The 17,028-nt window shown below is 40.3% G+C and overlaps 2 protein-coding genes across 5 annotated transcripts in view; one reads left to right on the top strand and one right to left on the bottom strand.

Moving 5' to 3' along the window:
- Positions 1-3,260, bottom strand: part of LOC134624985 (RAS guanyl-releasing protein 2-like) — a 37,056-nt gene extending 33,796 nt beyond the window's left edge. For all 4 annotated transcript variants that reach the window (XM_063470245.1, XM_063470247.1, XM_063470246.1 and 1 more), the window contains exon 1: positions 2,902-3,260. The gene's annotated coding sequence lies outside the window, so the exon portion shown is untranslated. The remainder of the gene's footprint in view (positions 1-2,901) is intronic.
- A 989-nt stretch (positions 3,261-4,249) lies between these two features.
- On the top strand, positions 4,250-16,299 carry alpk1 (alpha-kinase 1). The gene is made up of 14 exons (XM_063469083.1): positions 4,250-4,290; positions 5,183-5,377; positions 6,056-6,210; positions 6,313-6,511; positions 7,055-7,114; positions 7,212-7,298; positions 7,378-7,454; positions 8,140-8,235; positions 8,322-8,426; positions 11,868-13,566; positions 14,719-14,866; positions 14,940-15,102; positions 15,632-15,815; positions 15,898-16,299. The coding sequence occupies exons 2-14, from the start codon at positions 5,260-5,262 to the stop codon at positions 16,107-16,109; spliced, it is 3,303 nt and encodes a 1,100-aa protein (XP_063325153.1). The 5' UTR covers positions 4,250-4,290; positions 5,183-5,259; the 3' UTR covers positions 16,110-16,299.
- Positions 16,300-17,028: the final 729 nt, after the last annotated feature.

Below are 17,028 nucleotides of genomic sequence, written 5' to 3'. Positions count from 1 at the left end.
ATTCAGATAAAAAGCTTGACAGATTACAGACTGTAAACAGAATGAGTGGGAAAAACAAAGGTAGAGACTACGTGATAGCAGATGTGGGATAACAGGCACTTTCGATTCCGTTTCTGAAACTGAGGCACGCCTAACACCTGTTCAGCGCAGAGCGACCCCACTCAGCCCAAACCTTAAATAATGGTGATATTGTAACCACCTGCTAATTTCTCTAGTAATCAGCTTTGGATTTGCCCACAAATGCCTTTCACCCTATCTGATTGAATTCAAAGCCTCAGCTTGATTTATAGCTCTTCAGGTCTGACACTTTCCCACCCCCGCTACCTTCCCCTCCTACAGAATGTCTCCCTCTCCTCTGCTGCCGCCTCTCTTTCCTGTGTTCCTGCCATACCTTTTTACAGTGTACGTGGCCTTTGCTGCGAGCTGAAGAGTTGAGTAGGGAGCAGAGGAATCAAAATATCCCAGATGACCGCTTAATTATTTGCAGACCATTTGCAAAACAGTTTGTGAAGGCTGATACATAATTAGAAGTAACCCTGTTCACATCTATTCACAATTAGATCCTTAGTTGTCACAATTTTGGGATTGCTGTTCTTCTGCCAAGTTAGTAGGAGTCGTACCAAGTCTGATTCCAGCTCTGCCTACGCTGCGTGCCTTTAAATTCTCCTTTCAGGTGTTTAAATCAGTTAAAAGCATCACCGAACAAACAGCTCAAAAAAAGACTTCAACATTCAGGCGGCCTCCGTGGTGGTAATTAAGGAGGATTAAATTGGATTAGCTAATAAAAAGCAAACTCGAGAAGGTAGAGGACAGACAGAGAGCACAGGACCATCCATCCCGGTGATGGCAAATATCCAGTGCACGTGTCTGAGCTGCTGCTCATTGTCTGCTCTGTGTAATTATTTTCTTCTCAGCTTGATTTTCCTCTATCTTTTTTCTTATACCTCCCCCCCCCGTTCTGTTTTAGTTCTTGCCTTCCTCAACTCACCATCCCTTCCTCCCTAATTTGTTGCTGTCGGTCCTTTGGCATAAAGCAGCAAAGCTTTTTACAATACAACCAATTATAGCTGGCTTTCCTGATAAGTGCGCAAGCACTGCAGGTTGAGGTGGAAGGAGGCAGCTGGAAGTGATGCTAAATATCAAGGGTGTCTGCTCCGCAGGCCAGAAGTAATTGCACTGCAGCAGCAGCAGAGGAGAAAATGAAAGAATAGAGATGCAGAGATTTCCTATTTTAATCTCTTCCACTCAGTTTTTTCTAAACTCGGTTTTTTGGAGGCACTTTAATCCTTGAAATCCCGTCTTTTTAAAGCGCTCTACCTTTCAAGTCGAGCACCACTTCAGTGTTTGTGTACATGAGATCACAGAGGCCACGGGTGACTTTGAGGTGACTGATGATCAAATGAGCCAGCATGTGACAAAATGGACTTTGGACTATTTTTTTTTTATTATTGATTTGTTGGTCGCTGACAGAAGTGTGTAAGTGGGAGCCGCACGCATGATGATTGATGCTGAATGTCTGCCTCATTTGCATTCTCTGAAACAGCTGCTAATCTGGATGAGCAAGTGCACAAAAGCAGGCTTGTCCAATATTCAAAATAGCAGCGGGAGCTACATCAGCAATGTGTAGCTCCAGCCAAATGAGCTACACACTGAAAACACTGAAGTGACTTCTCTGTTTTAGCCTCTCACATGCAGCAAAACCACATCAGTAGGGATTCCAGCTTACAAGTGAAATCCCACGGCTCTGACACCACGGCTAAAGGATAAAGCTGGGGTGAACTTGGCGAAGACGCTGCAGTGTGAGTAGCGTCCACACACTCCGAGATGCCTCCTAATCCCTGCTGCTCTGCACGCATTGGCACAAAATCACCTTGAATCATTGCATTTAAGACAGCTGCAGTCTGCATAAGAAAACAAGTAATGAAGAGGTTGACTGAAGGCTGAGCAAGCTACACCTGACCTGTCACTCGTTTGACTCACCACTCGGGCCTGCTGAATCACAATCAGCTGGGATGTGGCCTACAGTGTTGTGTTACAGTCGAGGTAAATTCCTTTCAATGCAGGTATTATTACATCCGTTGGTTTAGTAGCAGAGCAACCAGTAATCCTGAGACTCAGTGCATGTGCAATATAAAGCACACCTCACTGTGCTGTCAGCTCTGAAAGATGCATAAGGTTTGAAGAGAAGAACTCAGCTGGAGCTTTTGCATCTTGAGCTGTAACTGTGCGTGCCAGCAGACCTCTGTTAACCATCATTCTCATGCCAGCTGAAGCAGGACAAAGATTTTAGATTTTAGAAATAGGCATCCCTCTACCCCCCACCCCAACCACCGCCAGTGTAGCTGCAGCTCTAAGCATCTCAGCTTTATATTGTGGTTATAGTGAGTCTATTAATAGCCACAAAGATAATGCATTTCTTCATTCATTCTTACACACAGCCACCAACACTTGTTTGCAAGCTAGATATACACAAACACACAAGCACACAGTCAGTCACACACTGAGCCCTGTGAATAGCACCATCACTGTCTGAACACTGTTCAACAGGTAGATGTATCTGCAGCTGCAAGTCTGAGCCCAGCAGCATTAAGTTCACCTCCTTTTTTTCCATAATGAATCGACGTGAAATTATCAGACGGACAATGCAGTTGTTGATGGCGCAATCAGGCATGCCCATGCGCGATTTCACTGTTGCAAAAGAAGTAACACTTGCACTCATGCATTAGTCAGCCTGTCGAGGTTGTGAAAGGTTTGCAACAGAACCAGAAAAGGACGTGTAACGTTTCACGCTGGCAGATTTCTTCAAGAAATAGGTGCCATAGTTGAGCTCCACCTTGCAGATTAAAAAGAAAAAAAAGCGGCACCAGTGTTGTACTAACAAGTAAATAGGAGATTTCTTACCTTTAGAGTTTGAAGCGTCCCATGCTCTTAGAGGAGAGGCTGGAGTGACAACAGTTGTGGAGTGAGCTCTGATATGGGAAGCGTTACATCACCGTAACACTGTCGAATTCACAAAGTCTGTTCGGCGACCGAGTGTTAGAGTCGGCAAAGATGGGAGCCCGCAAGAAGTCATCAGATGATAAACAACTGGGGTCCGACCTCGGAGGGTTAATGCTGCTGCTGTGAACGGGCCATGCGGCTGTCTCCAAGTTCTCTACTGGCGCACTCGGAAGCAAGTTGTGGATGTGATGCGTGTTGATGCAGCGGAGGCAGCCGAGCTCAGTTATTTGCTCGCAGCTGGAACGCGTGCCAGCCTTCTAGTGTTCCAGCTGTGCAGCTCACAAACACACTGCAGAGCCACAGTCCCGCCTATTGGTAGTATCACTGCAACACCGCCACAACCTGTCCACGGGGCTTTTCATCATCTGATCGCTTTTCTGAGAGATCGAGTCGTCCTATCAGCCGAGATCACATATTTATTAAATGTGGACGTGTGTTACCTGAAAAAAACTCATGAAAATGTAAATGTTTTGGTGAGTGAGTGCTGTTTAGCGGATGATATATGATGTAGTTGTTTTTTTGTTTCGAGGGAGGGGTATTTTGGGGTGGTGGGGAGGTTTGCCCTAAATAAGAGGCAGCAGCTACAGCGGTATGAAGGGAAAATCACATCTTTATCATTTTTATTTTTATTTTCAATATATCTAATAAATATATTCGTTTCACAATATAAAAAATATGGTTTTTTTTTTGGTTTATGCGTCGAAAGGTCAAAAGTCCTCCCAAAGATCCTTCAGGATATTTATTATTTTATAGATAAATGTATTCATTTAATTATTTATTTCAGTCACATTCCTACAGCCCAGCTACCTGTTGCTGTAGATCACAGTTGTCCCTTCATTACGTCACGCGTTGCATTCATGTCGCGCAGGAATAAGTAAAAACAACAAAGACAACATTAAATACTAAAAATACAGTATTTTGCTGATGTAATTTAAGCACAGCCACCAAAAAATTGTTTATTTGATAAGATTTTTTAGTAATCTTAAAAAAAATATGTTAGACAGTATTTTATAAATAAGCGGGACGACAGGTATAAATAATAATATAAAAGTATTTTGTTCGTTTTCTTCTTACAAATAGAAACAAATCAGTTAAATAAATCATACCATGTATTATTATGTTAAGTCTAACCTACTTTCTTCATGTTCGGGTTTTACAGACAAAGCTTTAAATAATGCAACAAATATCGTACGCTCCGGGGTACAAGTTTGATGTTTCCGAAAACTGTGAAAGCAGCATTTTATGATTCCGCCCCACCAGGAAGACACTGAGAACAAGAACTAACCATAGGTGCGTTTAAAAAAAGAACTTTTCATACATTTTACATTAAAAGAAAAGAGATAAATACTTCGAGGTTAGCCACACTTAACCGAGGTGTCTAATTACGAATGTATGCTAATTAGCTGTAGGCTAGGTTACACTGAATAGTGCAAAACTACTTTCTGTGGTTGGGTTTTTTCAAATAGCAGAAATGCATTGTATGGTGTATTGAAATAACATACGTACAAGTATATCATATATATATATATATATATATATATATATATATATATATATATATATATATATATATATATATATGTGTGTGTGTGTGTGTGTGTGTGTGTGTGTAAAAGAGGCTGAAGAAGTTGCTTATATTAGTGACCAAACGTTTCTCCCACTGAAAACATTACATCCAGATGATTGAGCATGCGCCAACACAACATATGAAATTGTAGTTCGGTGAATAGTGTATGTTTTATACTCCTTCCAGCTGAAAGGTGACATTCGATTTCATAAACCAAAAGTAACTTTCACAATGATGTTTTATATAGTTCGAAATCCGACATATTATTGAAGAATTTTAGAATATTCTCACTGAACTAAACTTAGGTCCGTATGCATTCATTATTATGTGTTATAAGCAAATTCTATAAAATGAACTAGATTAGGAGTTTTTGAAAAGTTCTGACAAATTAGGCCGTTAACACTATATATTTAGTCCCCTTTTAAAAGTATACAAGTTCAATTTCATCACGCGTTTTGTTGATTTATTTGTGTGTTTGTTTTTTACATTTTTATCGTAATGTTAATGTTTTGAAACATTACAAACGGGCCGGATGTGGAGCCGCTCTTTCTCAACAATATTTCAACAGTATTGTCATTTCATGGAATTTCCCTCTCTTGGATCACTCTCTTACAGGAACAGGGGTGAGGACGCCAAGAGAGAAGGATTTTTTTTTCCTTTTCGACAACAGCTAACTACGTCTGTTTGCCACAATGGACACTCGAGAGGTGGGAGATTTACTGGACGAGTGCCTCGGGGCAGCAAAAGCAGCAGGTCGGCAGTCCACCGGGGTGTCTGAGGCAGAGCGGCTGAATTACTGCAGCTGCAGAGGTAAGACACAAGATGGAGCTGTTTAGTGTTTTTTGAGCATGTGAGATACTCAGAGATTTGGGTCAGGATCAAATGTGAGGTGGAATTATGGTTGCATAAGCTCTGTACAGCTCTGTGGCTTCCATGGCATGAATTTGACACTTTGTGATGTTAAGCATGTGCCTTTAACTAATGCGGGCTGGTGTCTTGCATTTTATAGGGTCAACACACACATACTGTTACATGTTACTGCTAAACAAGGGACAAAAACATGCTCCATTTCACTTATATTTTTCATATAAATGATGTTTTGCTGCTGATTTTAGAATCTTAGACCTAAAACTGTCCAAAGCAGCTTAAACTAAGTCTAAGTAAATTAACTCTTCCTTTTGGGAACTTCCTGTTATTGGTTCAAACAGCAGTACATTTCTAAACAGCAATCCATCCAGCTTTTCCTTGTGTTGCGTTGATGTGAATCTTTCATGCTTTTTTTTGTATATATAGTTTTTCTAATGGTGGATGCTAATATTAACCATGGTCAAAATTTCAAATAAAGAGGTCAGTTTATGTACTAGTAATCCCCGTGTAGCTTGAATGTAGTCACTTTAGGTAAAGATATTCTTTTGTGAATACATTTTGAAAACATCAGTGTATCTTAAGCCCAATACTGTTTGCTCAGCTGGATTTTATTTCCTGTAGACTCGCTGTGTGCCGAACTGGCCTCCCTCCTGCAGGAAGCCATGGACATGAAATGGCCTTTTGCACCGGAGAAGTGGCAGTATAAGCAGTCTGTCAGCGCCACTGACAAAACCAACCTCAATGACCTCATCAGCAAGCACTTGTCTCAACTACTGGTAATAATTAAATAATAACCTATTCAGCTCAGCACCCTGTGGTGTCATTGTAAATAAAAACATAAGCACAATCCCAAATGTTGTGTTTACTGTGTCTGCCAGGATCTTCTGAAGGCCTGCATCAGAGCTGAGGAGGCACATTGTGCACTGGCAGTTGTCTTCTTAGTGGACCGTTACCTCTACTGGACTGATGATTCAAGCCGTCTGCTGAAGATTGCCAAGCTTCTCCACAGACGCTACCCCGAGACCCCCATAGCCCCCCAGCTGGTCATACGGCAGGCCAGGGTCTATTTTAACTCGGGTACAGTGCAGTGAAAGATTGGGATCGATGCTTTTAAAGTATTTTTTTGTCTTCTCATCTCTGTGTGATATCAGTGACACGGGATATATCTTATATGGTCATTTCAGTTACACCGTGAGCACAGAAGCTCCACCCATCAGCTGTTCAAATCTTTTGTCTGCAGGGGGCAACAGATCAGTTTGGCATGTAGGGAGGGGTGAAAGAGCTAAAGCAGCTTTTTTTCAGACAATGGATGGACTAAAACAAAATAAGAAAAACATCATTTTTTTTAACTATGAATCAAAGCCATTCTTGGAGAGTGAAATAATAGCAATTTGGAGCTGGAAACAACTATATAAACTCCTGTTTGATACATGTTAGATGAGCAGTGCTAATTATTGTTTGGAGAAATTATAGTGATTGACGTAAACTCATAACCTGGAAATTGCACATGAACGGCTCTCACTCCTTAGTTATTTTTGCCACATTTCATTAAAGGGTTATTTTAAGTGAGGCTTGTGCAGACCTGGGTAAATGCAAACATAATCATTATCTGCCCCACAGGAAAACTGCAGAAGGCAGAGTACATCCTGAGCAGCCTGATTAACAACAGCGGGACGACAGGTAGTTTCCTGTCTGTTCCTTTTCACGGACATTTATTGAGGATTAAACTGAGTCCACAAAGTAAACAAACAATGTGCCTTTATCTTTTTTTGTGCAGGTCGTTGGATATACCACTCTGAAAGTGACCGGGTGCTCGTGCAGGCTGTGAGTGTTCAAGTGCGTGGCACGATTTTGCAAAAGCTGGGTAAGATCACTTTTGTGAAGTGAAAGATAATTGTCATTATTTTGTGATTATTTTTTATTGTCTTTGTGTTGTGTTTTAGGCCTGTGGTTAGAGGCTGCAGAGCTAATATGGGCTTCCTTGGTTGGGTACTACTCGCTTCCTCAACCTGACAAAAAGGTACCACAGACAATACTATCAGTTGGTTGCCATAGTTGGCATAGTTGGTTGAGGTTTAAATCAGGGATGTCAAACTCATTTGACATTGTGGGACACTGCTTTATGTCAGCTTAAAGAAGTTTAAGTACACATTTTATCTCTGGGATATTTTAATATAAGCAAAAGAAGTGTAACTTCTACATGATGAAGAAATGCTGCTGTGTGCTTTAATTGTAAGAAATAAAAGTATAAAATTGCAGAAAAGATTCTGTTAGCTCATCAGACAAACTTTCCTGTAATTAAAAAAAAAATTAAAAAATGGAAAATCTTTGTTAATTGACAGAATGTGCTTTGTTTTTATTTTTACTCTGAACGCACTGTAAAAATACTGCATTTCTTTAGTAGATAGTGATTGTGTTATTTAAATGTTTATCAGGTATTTGTTTTACTTTGGTGTTGTATAAATGGCCATGATGAAGGCTTTAGGAAAAGCTGTAAAATCTATGAAAATACATTTAAAATATAAAATTTTTGTCCTCCTTCACATTTTCCAAAGCCATTCAGTGGACCAGGTTGAAGTCTTTGACACACTGATTCTGGTCCCCAGGCCTTATGTTTAACGTTTGATAATCCTGGTTTAGATGTTAGTCGGCCCAGTTTACACACTGTGATAAACCTCTGACCTGCAACTCTGTTTATTTTATAGGGTATTGGAACTTCCCTTGGTATACTGGCCAATATATTGGTATCTATGAATAATGAGGATTTCCATGCCTTTAGGACTAATCCAGATATTGATTTTGTAAGCCCGCCTCACAATCTCCATTCATTAGTTGGTTTTTGTAAAAAAAAAAATTGCTGCATTATTTATTCTGCCCATTTTTTCAGACGTTACTTGGGGATGGAAATCATCGTCTTCTCTCAGCAGCCCAAGCAGCTAAGATGGCAGTGGTATACAGTCAGTATACTTCACTGTATGTTTTGACTAATGTGGTAAGTTACTTCTACTGAATAATCTCTGTCTACTTGCCTGCAATTGACCTTTAGAGTTCTAGTTTATCAGCATAGATTAATGACGCAGATAACTGAAACTTCCCCAGCATACCTAATTTGAACTAAGTTTTATTTCCTGCAGTGATAGAGAATCCTCATAGTCCAGCAAAAGTTTTATGTCTAAGCAAGTAGTTATCAGACAATCCTTCATTGAATGTGTTTGCTGTTTTGTTGATAAAATTGAAATTTTCCTTCCTGCAGACTTATTTTTTTGAGTCTGTCTAATTAGAACCCCGCTCAGGCATGAAATTGGTACTGCTGACTGATTAAATAATAGATAAATAATAATGAAAATTATTATTATTGTTATAAATAACTATGCAAAAAGAATGTATGTCAGATTTGTAGATTACGGCTCAGTTACACCAGAGTAGTCCAACAGCAAACATCTTATGAATTTTTTACTGTCAGAGATGACCCTAAGTAACTGCGGTAACTGTCTGATCACAAAACAATTGCACAAGTTGCCTGGTGGGAGGCAACCTGTCTCCAAACAGTTGCGAACAGACTCAGACTGCCTGTAATCACTTTCAGGCACAATGTCAAAGGTCTGCAAATAACTGCTGTCTAATTTATGAACACAAACAGCCAAAATGTTGCAGTCAGTATGAGTCAGTCTGCTCTGATAAGTGCAACTTGTCCTTGACACGTTTCTTTGCAACACTGGGCTCAACTCAGCTGCTTGTATTCTGGTTGTATCCTGGTGATATTCCTATATAAAGGCAAGGTTGCAGAGCGCCTTTGTCATTTTGCAGTTAATCTGCCATCCTGCAGCAACTGCGTCGCTATTTGTGGAGGAATTTCCATGAGGTTCTGGTTGGACTCTTATTGTTAAGTAGTTACTGCAAAATTCTGGTTAACATGAATTTCTGTACTTATGTACTAAGGTTGAAATTCATTGCAAACCATGGCACATGTTTGCAATAATTTTGGTTGTGTTGTGGTCTTCAACTACTGTTTTCTCTAGTGTGACTGCAGCATTAGACAACTTACCCCTTTGAATGCAATGCTCCATCAAAAAAGGGATTTTTAAAATGTTAATTAACTTCTTAATGATTTTGAAAAGCCTGTATTTAGCCTGTGATAGTTTTTGTTTTTGCGAAACTAAACGCTTAAACGATTTTGAATTCAGTGCCACATTAGAACTGAGCAATGTTAACTACTGTGGTTAATCAGCTTGTCTTTCAAACCACAATTCTGTGTTTGGGAACTGATGTGACCAAAAAGTGTTGGAGGGCAGATAATTTTGTTGCTTGATAAAGCATTTTTGTTTGATCAGCAAGCCAAAGTCACCTTTGCCATATTTTATGTTTGATAACGTGTCAGGTGATTCTATTAGTGACAGCTTAGGACTCTTAGCATGCCAGTTAAGCAACCACAGTGCTGCACTGTGCTGCTGACATACCTGCAGAATGTGGTTTGGCCTTTTCATTCTGAAATAAACGAGGCCTTCCTGAATAGCAATGTGTTGCTTCAAAACAAAAATTATATTTGTCCATGTAAGGGATGTTTCAGTATTCTTTTACTGATGATAACCACGATATTTAAAAAACTAAATATTTTTATGTGGTTTTGTATAGTTACTTAGAGATTCTCCACTTTCCAACGCTTGTATTTTTAGTGTAATTCATTTGCCCCCCCAAAAAACACAAGTTAGAGATGAATTTGACTAATGCTTCTTAATCTGTAATTGTGGTTTTTAGCACTGATAATAACAGAGTAAAAATCTGGTGTCTGACAGCCTTAGTTCAGCATCAATGAGGTCTTCACCGAGATGCAAGTTTCACACGTGTAGCCATGTCATTGCTTTGAATAGTGTCCAGATGACAGGCTGGATGGTTCCTCTCCTTTTAACCCAGAGGATGCAACGTCAGTGATTCAGTCAGAAGATTCAGTCAGAAATATAAATTTTGATTAGTCAGTCAGACCACAGGAAAGTTTTCCCCTTTGCCTCAGTCCCAGAGGTAAGAGATATTCTGGATCCTGGTTTTCATGCATAGTTCCTCAACCCAGACAGTGGTTTCTGCTAATGTGTAATAGTCCAAAGATCACAATCATTCAGTACTGGTTTCCACTTTTTCTCCCAATTTTTTAAAATTACCTTTTTTGAATATCATCATTTTGTTATGATGATATATATATACATATATATGATATTTTCAGGTAAATAGAGGGTTTAAATGATTTGTCAACTGTTGCATTTTGAGTTTGCTTATATTTACATACAGTGACCCAACTTTATTGGGGGTGTATAGCACTGCGCAAAACTCTGAAGCCACCCCTCATTTCTTTATATTTTGCTATGAAAATAGGAAAATGTGCAGTGAATTATTTAAACACGTGTAAACATACATGGCAATACGGTATAGAAGGAGAAACAGTACAATTCCACATTTATTCTTCAACACAGCCTGCACGCAGCTTTCTTCTAATTTGTTTAAGTAGTTTCGGGAACAGCTCTTCAGCATTCTAAAAAGACATTCCAAAGCTCTTATTTGGATGCTGGATGGCTTTTGTTCCACTGACCCTACAGTGTTTCAGCAATGTTGAGGTTTGGGTTCCATTATTTTCACAAGCTCCCCAACACCACTGGCTTAAATGCAGCCCCAGTGACAGAGCCTCTACCGTGTTTTATAGATGGCTGTAGGCCCTTGCTGTTGTACCTCTCTCCTGGCCTCCTCTGTACAAATTGATGACAATTTGAACCAAATATTTCACATTTGGATTTGTCACTCTGGTCGCCACTGATTTTCAGTGCAGTTTGTGTGTTATTTCCATTCCTACTCCATTTTTAAAGAGCAACCCCTTAACTCCTATGTCAACTTTTTGCTGGATTTTTTCGTATTTCTTAAAGATAAGACTTTCAGAAAAAGTTCATCCACTGTAGATAGTTTTTTAGGCCTGACACTTTTTCTCTTCTCCTCCAATTCTCAGTTTTTTTAATCACACATTGCACACCATGGCAAGATATGCTAAGTAAAATAATAATATATGCCTGTCAAGCTGTGTTATCTTTGGCCTTTTTCGCAGAATTAACCAAAATAATGGGAACAAATTATGTGTTTTTGTGACAGACTGCTAATAACAAAATGCCTAAAGATACAAAATTGGTTCTATGCTAATTTTTCTGTTATGTGTAGACACAGTACTAGTACATGCTTTGAGTTAGGTTCTTCTTTATGCTTGAATACTGTCAGGTACGAGAATTGCACTGAAAATGAGTGAAAAAGCAGCCAGTGTTCAAAGAAAAAGTCACGCTGCATGGAAGCAAAATATAAAGAAATGAGGGGTGGCTCAAGACTTTTGCACAGAAATGTAGGATCGTAAACGAAATCTTTCCTGTGGTTATGTAATTGTTCCTCTGTTTGTGTTTTTCTTTAGACAACCCAAGGTACCTGCTTGCTATCATACAGTTTCTCTGTGGAGTGCCCAGATTCTCAAAGACAGTCATTTCTCCAGCAGGCTCAAGAAGCATTTACAATTGGCCTTCTAACCAGAGCAGAGGGTGATCTGGTAACCAGCAAGCAGGAGCTTCATACCTTTCTCAAAGCTGCCTATTCCCTCACTGTCACTCACAAGTGGCTTGGAACTCCTTTGGAGGTTGTAGCACAGGCAGTTCAAGCTTGTCAAAATGCTTTATCTAGTTTTTACAGTTACTGCCATGCTGGTACCCAAGACAAAGACAGCCTGTGCACTGAGATCATGCACCTGGTCACCCAAGTCAAGCTGCTGCTCCGAGTGGAGCCTTTCCTTAATTCAGACAAGGGGTCTTTTGTCCCTGACAGCTACAGAAATGTCAAAGACACCTCTGTAAATTTTACTCTTGCAGGTTTCACTAAGATAATGAGGAGGTTCCAAAAGTATCACGAGTCACTGTGTGAGACCACTAACACACACTGTAGGGATGCTAAAGATGAGATAGAGATGGAGAGAGGAAGGCCGTGTATAACAGCTCTTTGGACAACCACTGGCACACTCAACACAGAGGCTCAGGGAGGCTCACATTCATCCAGCGTGCATATGCCTCAAAAGCCTGAAAGCACAGATATTCTTGGCTCCTCATGGCAGGAAGTGTCCTTAACAAGTTCAGGCTCTCCTCAGCCCAGCAGAAGTTATACAGGAAGCAGTGCTATTGGACATAGAGAGGGAGCGACCAATCAGAGCTGTCTACCCACAGAAGTTGATGAAGAAAGGTCAGACGACAAGTCAGAGTCTCCCGATGAAAACAAGAAGCAAAACTTACAGGGTTGTAACTCTGGTGTCAGTTCTGCACTACCTGCCACTTCCTCCTCCAGCATGAGCAGAGATTCAGAAAACTTTCAGATGATAAAAGCTGAAATAGAAACTCTGACCTCTGAAGAGGATGTGATGTCTGATGCTGCTGAGGCAATAGCTGAAGGAGTAGTGCAGTCCTTATCCCAGCTATCTATAACATCCTCTTGCTCCCTTGGGGACAGTTTCGGTTCCCAGTCATCATGGGAAAAACTTTCAGCTGATCTGAATTCTCCCACATACAGGAAACCACAACCAAGTAGTATTTCCAAAGCAGGAACTTGCCAAAACAGCGATTCACCAGATTCAGATGGGAGCTTCTTCATTTGTGAAACGGTCGATTTTGAAACAGATGATTCCCCTTCTGATCACATGAGCAAAAACCAGAAAATACGTGCTTTATCAAAACCACAACCGATGAAAAGCCCTAAAGTTTACCAAAATGCGGAAACTGAAGTACAACCTGCAACAAACAGCACTTTAGCAATGCAAAATAATCAATCTCAAGCTGTCACAGAACTGTTACCTGTCACTGAAACCTCTACAAAGAGTTCATTTGGAGTCCTGGAGGTGAACCAAAGTTGTTGTCAACAAACTGCGGTGCAGAATGTGCCCCAGAAGAAGAACTCCATGTGCTACAGCTGCCTAGACCCAAGCACTGTAGCTGATGCTGTCCCTATGAAACCATTCTTGTTGTCACAATGGGATTACCAAGCTCTTCTGGCTGGCATTTGCAATGATTGTCTGCTGAAGAGGTTGCACAATGATGAGAAAAAATTCAAGTTGGAGCAGTACAAAACTGCCCACAGTAAGTTTACATTCCTGCTATTCCTTTGTCACCATCAGTACTTTCTTTCAGCTACAGAAGAACTCTAGGGTGTCAGCATCATTCTGTCACTCTAGATAAAAATATCTTAAATGTAAAATATATTATTTATGATCACGCTTTGGATGGATTGCTGTGAAATTTTAAACACTCACATTCCCCGTCCCCAAACGATATATTCTACTGTCACTTTCCCTGTAGTGACACCATGATGTTCACATTTGCTGTTTTGAGTGAGGTGTATCTACAGCGACTGGATGGATTCCAGCAGAGTTTGGCACAGATATTTATGTTCAGCACTCGTGATATTTCCATTGCTTTGATTTCATTTTGGACCATTTTTTCCAGCTCCCCATGGTTGCATGATTCACATTTATGACATTTCTTATTTTCTTTGTACACTGGCTGCACCTCACTTCATACATAGCAGTTCTGACTCCTTTACGCCTCCCTCACTTTCTTCTGATTAGCTGCACTCTCATAAATAGGAGGTTTAAAACCATATAAGTAGGGCTTCTGTGCTCACACCCAGATCTATATGCTATATATATCATACAGATCTGGCTATATAAGAATTAGACCAATTACCAACTTCACAGATGGCTTTGCTTTAGTTTCTTATTCAATGGGCTACATCCATCCATTTTCTTCTGCTTATCTGGGGCCAGGTTGCAGGGGCTGCAGCCTAAGCAGGGAAGCCCAGACCCCCTCTCTAGCTACCTCCTCTACCTTATCCAGGGGAACATGGAGGCGTTCCCAGACCAGCTGAGAGATATAATCTCTCCATTGTGTCCTGGGTCTGCCCCTCCCTCTGGAGCTCACCCAGGAGATGCCAAGGAGGCCTCATTATCAGGTGTCCAGAGCACCTCAGCTGGCTCCTTTCAATTATGAGGAGCTCAGTCATCTAGGAGAGGCTCTGATTAAACTCGCTACTCTTCCACATCGAAAGGAGCCAGCTGAGGTGCTATCTCTAAGGCAAAGACCAGACACCCTACAGAGAAAGCTTATTTCAGCCGCTTGTTCGTCCAGTGTCTACCCAGAGCTCGTGACCATAGGACCATAGGTTTATATATCAACCCCAGCCTTGTCTTATAGAACAAAAAAGTTTGTAATTGTCTGTTGATTTCTATCTAGGTGCTCTCTCTTTAAAGTTCTCCAAGGCCACTGGACTGTGGACAGCCATGGAAACACTTGTTTACATTGGTGACTCAATGGGGGAGAAGGGTGCGCAGAGAACAACAATATGGGTGCAATTTTTACACCAGGAGGAGCGGCTAAGCAAGTATGGTAGCAAACTTGGTTCAACCTAAATATGGTGACTTGAAGTCTCATCTTTTTCCTGTATTTGTCCTTAGTTACGTGGGGAAAGATTACTTGAAGCCAAAGCAGATCCAGTTTCCCCTGAAAGATGTGGAGCGACAAATGACAGCCCAGTACTATGTGACTGAATTCAACAAAAGTCTCTACAACAAAGAAGTTATGGCTCAGATCTTCTTTATTCCGTCAGAAGCACTGTTGGTGAGGGACTGCTGGTGAAGAAATACTTATTTAAAGGAATTAGAGATAACAAATGTTGCATTCAAAGTGCTTAATTTGTAAAAACAGCTTTAATAGAAACCCACATCCAGAGTGTGGTACAACCTGCAGCAGGTTGAAATGTAATACTTTCAGTTTAGAGCTAGAAATCTGTTTTTGTGACAGTAGTCGAGCCATTATTCTGTTGGTTATTAGTCTAGGAGGTGCTATGATCTGCAAATTTTTAAAATTTAATTCTGTGTGGAAAGTATTTATTGATTTGGGCCAAAGACAGAGAACCTTTATCATTATTCACTGAGTGTAAACCAGACTGTATACTGCCATTTATCCTTTAAACACAATATAATAGTACAGCAATGTGTGTGCTGAGAGGCAATCACAAACCCAAAAGACACAGAGAGCCAATGGATTACTGAGATTAGTAACATTTAAATACAATATTGTTACTACCAATAGAATCCAAACAGTCTTCAAATGTTACAAAATGTCTCTCTTGTTTTCCGGTGATCAGATTTTGGATGGAGATGAGATTGTGGGCTGTGTAACCGTGGAGCCCTACATGCTTGGAGACTTTGTCAAACTGACTAACAACACTGAAAAGAAAAAGATGTTCCATGCTACAGAATATGGCCTCGCATTTGGACACTTCACCTACCTGTTCTCTGGTGGCCAGGAAGTCGTTGTAGATTTACAAGGTGTGTAACATCTGCTGCTTATCACTGAACGTAATATTATCACATGACAAAGATTGGTAGTCACCCATTTATTTTTCCACAGGATGGGTGACAGCCAATGGCAAAGGACTGACCTACCTCACTGACCCACAGATTCACTCCACCAGGATCCCTAAGGGTCCTTCTAACTTTGCTGCCAGAGGGCTCAGTTTGTTCCTGAAATATCAACATGGACCTGAGTGCAATCAGATTTGCCACCTGCTCAAACTACCTCCACTGGACCCAAACTCAAATGTTTCTCCTCAAAAACTTTGAGACGTTGGACACTATTTATTGCTATCCACAAAAAATTTAAAATTAATGAAGGGGCTTGTTTTATGAGCAGCATGGCCTGGCAACTTTATAGAACTGACTTTCATACTGTTTTTCTTTTTTTAAAATCTACCGATAAATGCATTCTGCACCCACCAATCATAATATTCGGAAATAAGGGTTTAAACATTTTTGTGTAGTTGTCGTTTGTTTTAATCGTGCATATTGCTATTACCTTTTCTTGGAATACTAGAAGTGTAACAAATTTACAAAGAGCTTTTGGGTGCTACATTTAGTTACAAGAGAAAATAGATAATTCTTGATCATTCTTTGATAAGAGAATGATCTGAAAAGATAAATGCAACAAAATGATTTATGTGGTTTCATTACTGTTAGCAGATTATTAAACAGTTAACATCTTAGGCTCTTTTTGTCAGGTGGTCAAACATCTCACACCTGACAGGATTTTTTGTTATTGCACCTTTTTTTATTATAAGTCACAAAAAACATGTGACTGCAGTCACAAGAAAACATGATTGCGTAATAGAATGCATATTTTTGAAAAGATGTTATCCATCACTGTCTCCTCCCTGAGTGGATTGCTGCCTAACTGGAAAGGGAGTTTCCAGTGAATCACCTGATGCTGTTTGAAGTCGTTTTGAATGCTATTATGGAAGATTTTAAGTAGTCTTTCCTTTTACTGAGATATAAAAACATGTCGTGTTAGCTGTTAAGCTTATTTGTAAAAGTGGTTAGCACTGTCGGCTCATAGCATGAAGAGTCCTGGGTTCGGATCCAGTCTGGGGCCTTCATGTGTGGCGCTGTCCCCCAATTCACTCCTTTTGGACTGAAAAATGATCCAATATCCAGGGCTGTAAAATCCCTCTGTCGCTGTGCTTGCTTGGTAATGTTGCACAACTTG

This window comes from Pelmatolapia mariae, linkage group LG3_W, assembly GCF_036321145.2.
Source record: "Pelmatolapia mariae isolate MD_Pm_ZW linkage group LG3_W, Pm_UMD_F_2, whole genome shotgun sequence".
Classification (NCBI taxonomy): domain Eukaryota; kingdom Metazoa; phylum Chordata; class Actinopteri; order Cichliformes; family Cichlidae; genus Pelmatolapia; species Pelmatolapia mariae.
This window is presented reverse-complemented; position numbering and strand designations above follow the sequence as displayed.

What these genes read in the sequence shown, in the direction of transcription:
- alpk1 (XM_063469083.1), top strand. Translation starts at nt 5,260, where the DNA reads ATGGACACTCGAGAGGTGGGAGATTTACTGGACGAGTGCCTCGGGGCA. An exon ending in AGCACTTGTCTCAACTACTG is followed by an intron (nt 6,211 to 6,312) that starts GTAATAATTAAA and finishes TGTGTCTGCCAG; the next exon opens with GATCTTCTGAAGGCCTGCAT. An exon ending in CAGGAGGAGCGGCTAAGCAA is followed by an intron (nt 14,867 to 14,939) that starts GTATGGTAGCAA and finishes ATTTGTCCTTAG; the next exon opens with TTACGTGGGGAAAGATTACT.